The sequence below is a fragment of the Sparus aurata genome, chromosome 21, assembly GCF_900880675.1.
Source record: "Sparus aurata chromosome 21, fSpaAur1.1, whole genome shotgun sequence".
Classification (NCBI taxonomy): domain Eukaryota; kingdom Metazoa; phylum Chordata; class Actinopteri; order Spariformes; family Sparidae; genus Sparus; species Sparus aurata.
The window spans coordinates 5,527,971-5,529,285 of NC_044207.1; the positions used below are offsets into that span (position 1 = coordinate 5,527,971).

Genomic DNA, 1,315 nt, shown 5'->3' on the forward strand with positions numbered 1-1,315 from the left:
GACCTGCTCCGCAGAGGCTGCACCGATCCAGAACTGTCACTGTCCACAAAATTCGGCGGGATGTATCTGCTGTCTGGGGTGCTCACTTCATCGGTGTAGGTGAGGTTGTTGTGTAGGACCACACAGGCTTTGACAACATCCACAGCTTTTTCTGGAAGGAACTCTATTGGTCTCCCAAGAATTCTCCACCGCGCAGTCATGATGCCGAATGTGTTTTCAATTACCCGCCTGGCCCTGGAGTAGCGGTAGTTGTAGACCTGCTTGTCCATGCTCATGCCTAGTCCTGTATAGGAAAGCACAATAAATTATTATTATACAATTTTATATATATATATATATATATATATATATATATATATATATATATATATATATATATATATATATATATATATATATATATATATACCAGGAAAGGGACGCATCATGTTGCAGTGCAGGGGAAAGGCAGCAACAATGACATGAGTGATCTGGACTGCGGTCCCTGGAAGTTTAGCTGGTGGGGGCAGATTGAGTTTATGGTCGAGCAGCATTGACCCAAACTCGCTCTCTTTGAAAATGCCACCATCGCTCTCTCTTCCATATCCTCCCACGTCCACCATTGTGAAACGGTATCTGTAAAACACATAAATTCAGAGCATGTTGTTAGTGTGGTTACTGTGGATTTGTACACAGGTATAACATCGACTCAGATCAAACAAGCAAGTTTTAAATTATTTAGCTCAGTTACCTGGCATCGCATGTTGCCATCAGCACAATGGAGTGATTCCCTTTGTAGTTGAAGTAGTCGCTTCCTGCATGTGGCGGTGCTTTTACGGTAACATGTTTACCATCGAGGCTTCCAATGCAGTTTGGGAAGTTCCGCAGCCGCCAGTAATCTGCTGCCATGGCTTCCCACTGGCTGGTTGAAGGACATGGCAAAAACTCGGGCTGAAGGGCTGTCCACAATGCTTTGCAGACCTCAGACAAAGCGCTGGACACAGTGCTCGACGCCAGTTTGTAGCTAGCTGCCACAGCTTGCTGGCTTCCACCCAAGGCTAAAATCCTAAGCGTCACCGCCAGTCTCTGGGCAACATCAACAGGCATGCTGTGCATTGTCTGGTGCGATATTAAAGGCTGTATACAGCAAAGAAGATCGTCAAATTTGCCCGTGGACATTCGAAAGTACCGAAGGTGCATTTCTTCATCCAGGTTCCTCAGTGGGCGAACCAGTGTGGCAAATTCACCCGTTCTCAGCCTCGACTGGTTCAGTGGTCAGACAGACCACCTCCGCAAATGTCTTCTGCGTCGCCTGCACTTCAACATTTGAAATAAC

At 46.0% G+C, this 1,315-nt stretch overlaps 1 protein-coding gene across 1 annotated transcript; it reads right to left on the reverse strand.

Moving 5' to 3' along the window:
- Window positions 1-467: 467 nt before the first annotated feature.
- LOC115572333 (putative nuclease HARBI1) lies at window positions 468-1,086 on the reverse strand (the record flags this gene model as incomplete). Its single annotated transcript, XM_030402289.1, has 2 exons — window positions 731-1,086; window positions 468-615 (listed from the first exon to the last, which is right to left on the reverse strand). Coding segments are annotated over exons 1-2 (504 nt in total), but the record flags the coding sequence as incomplete, so codon positions are not given.
- Between the last annotated feature and the right edge of the window lie 229 nt (window positions 1,087-1,315).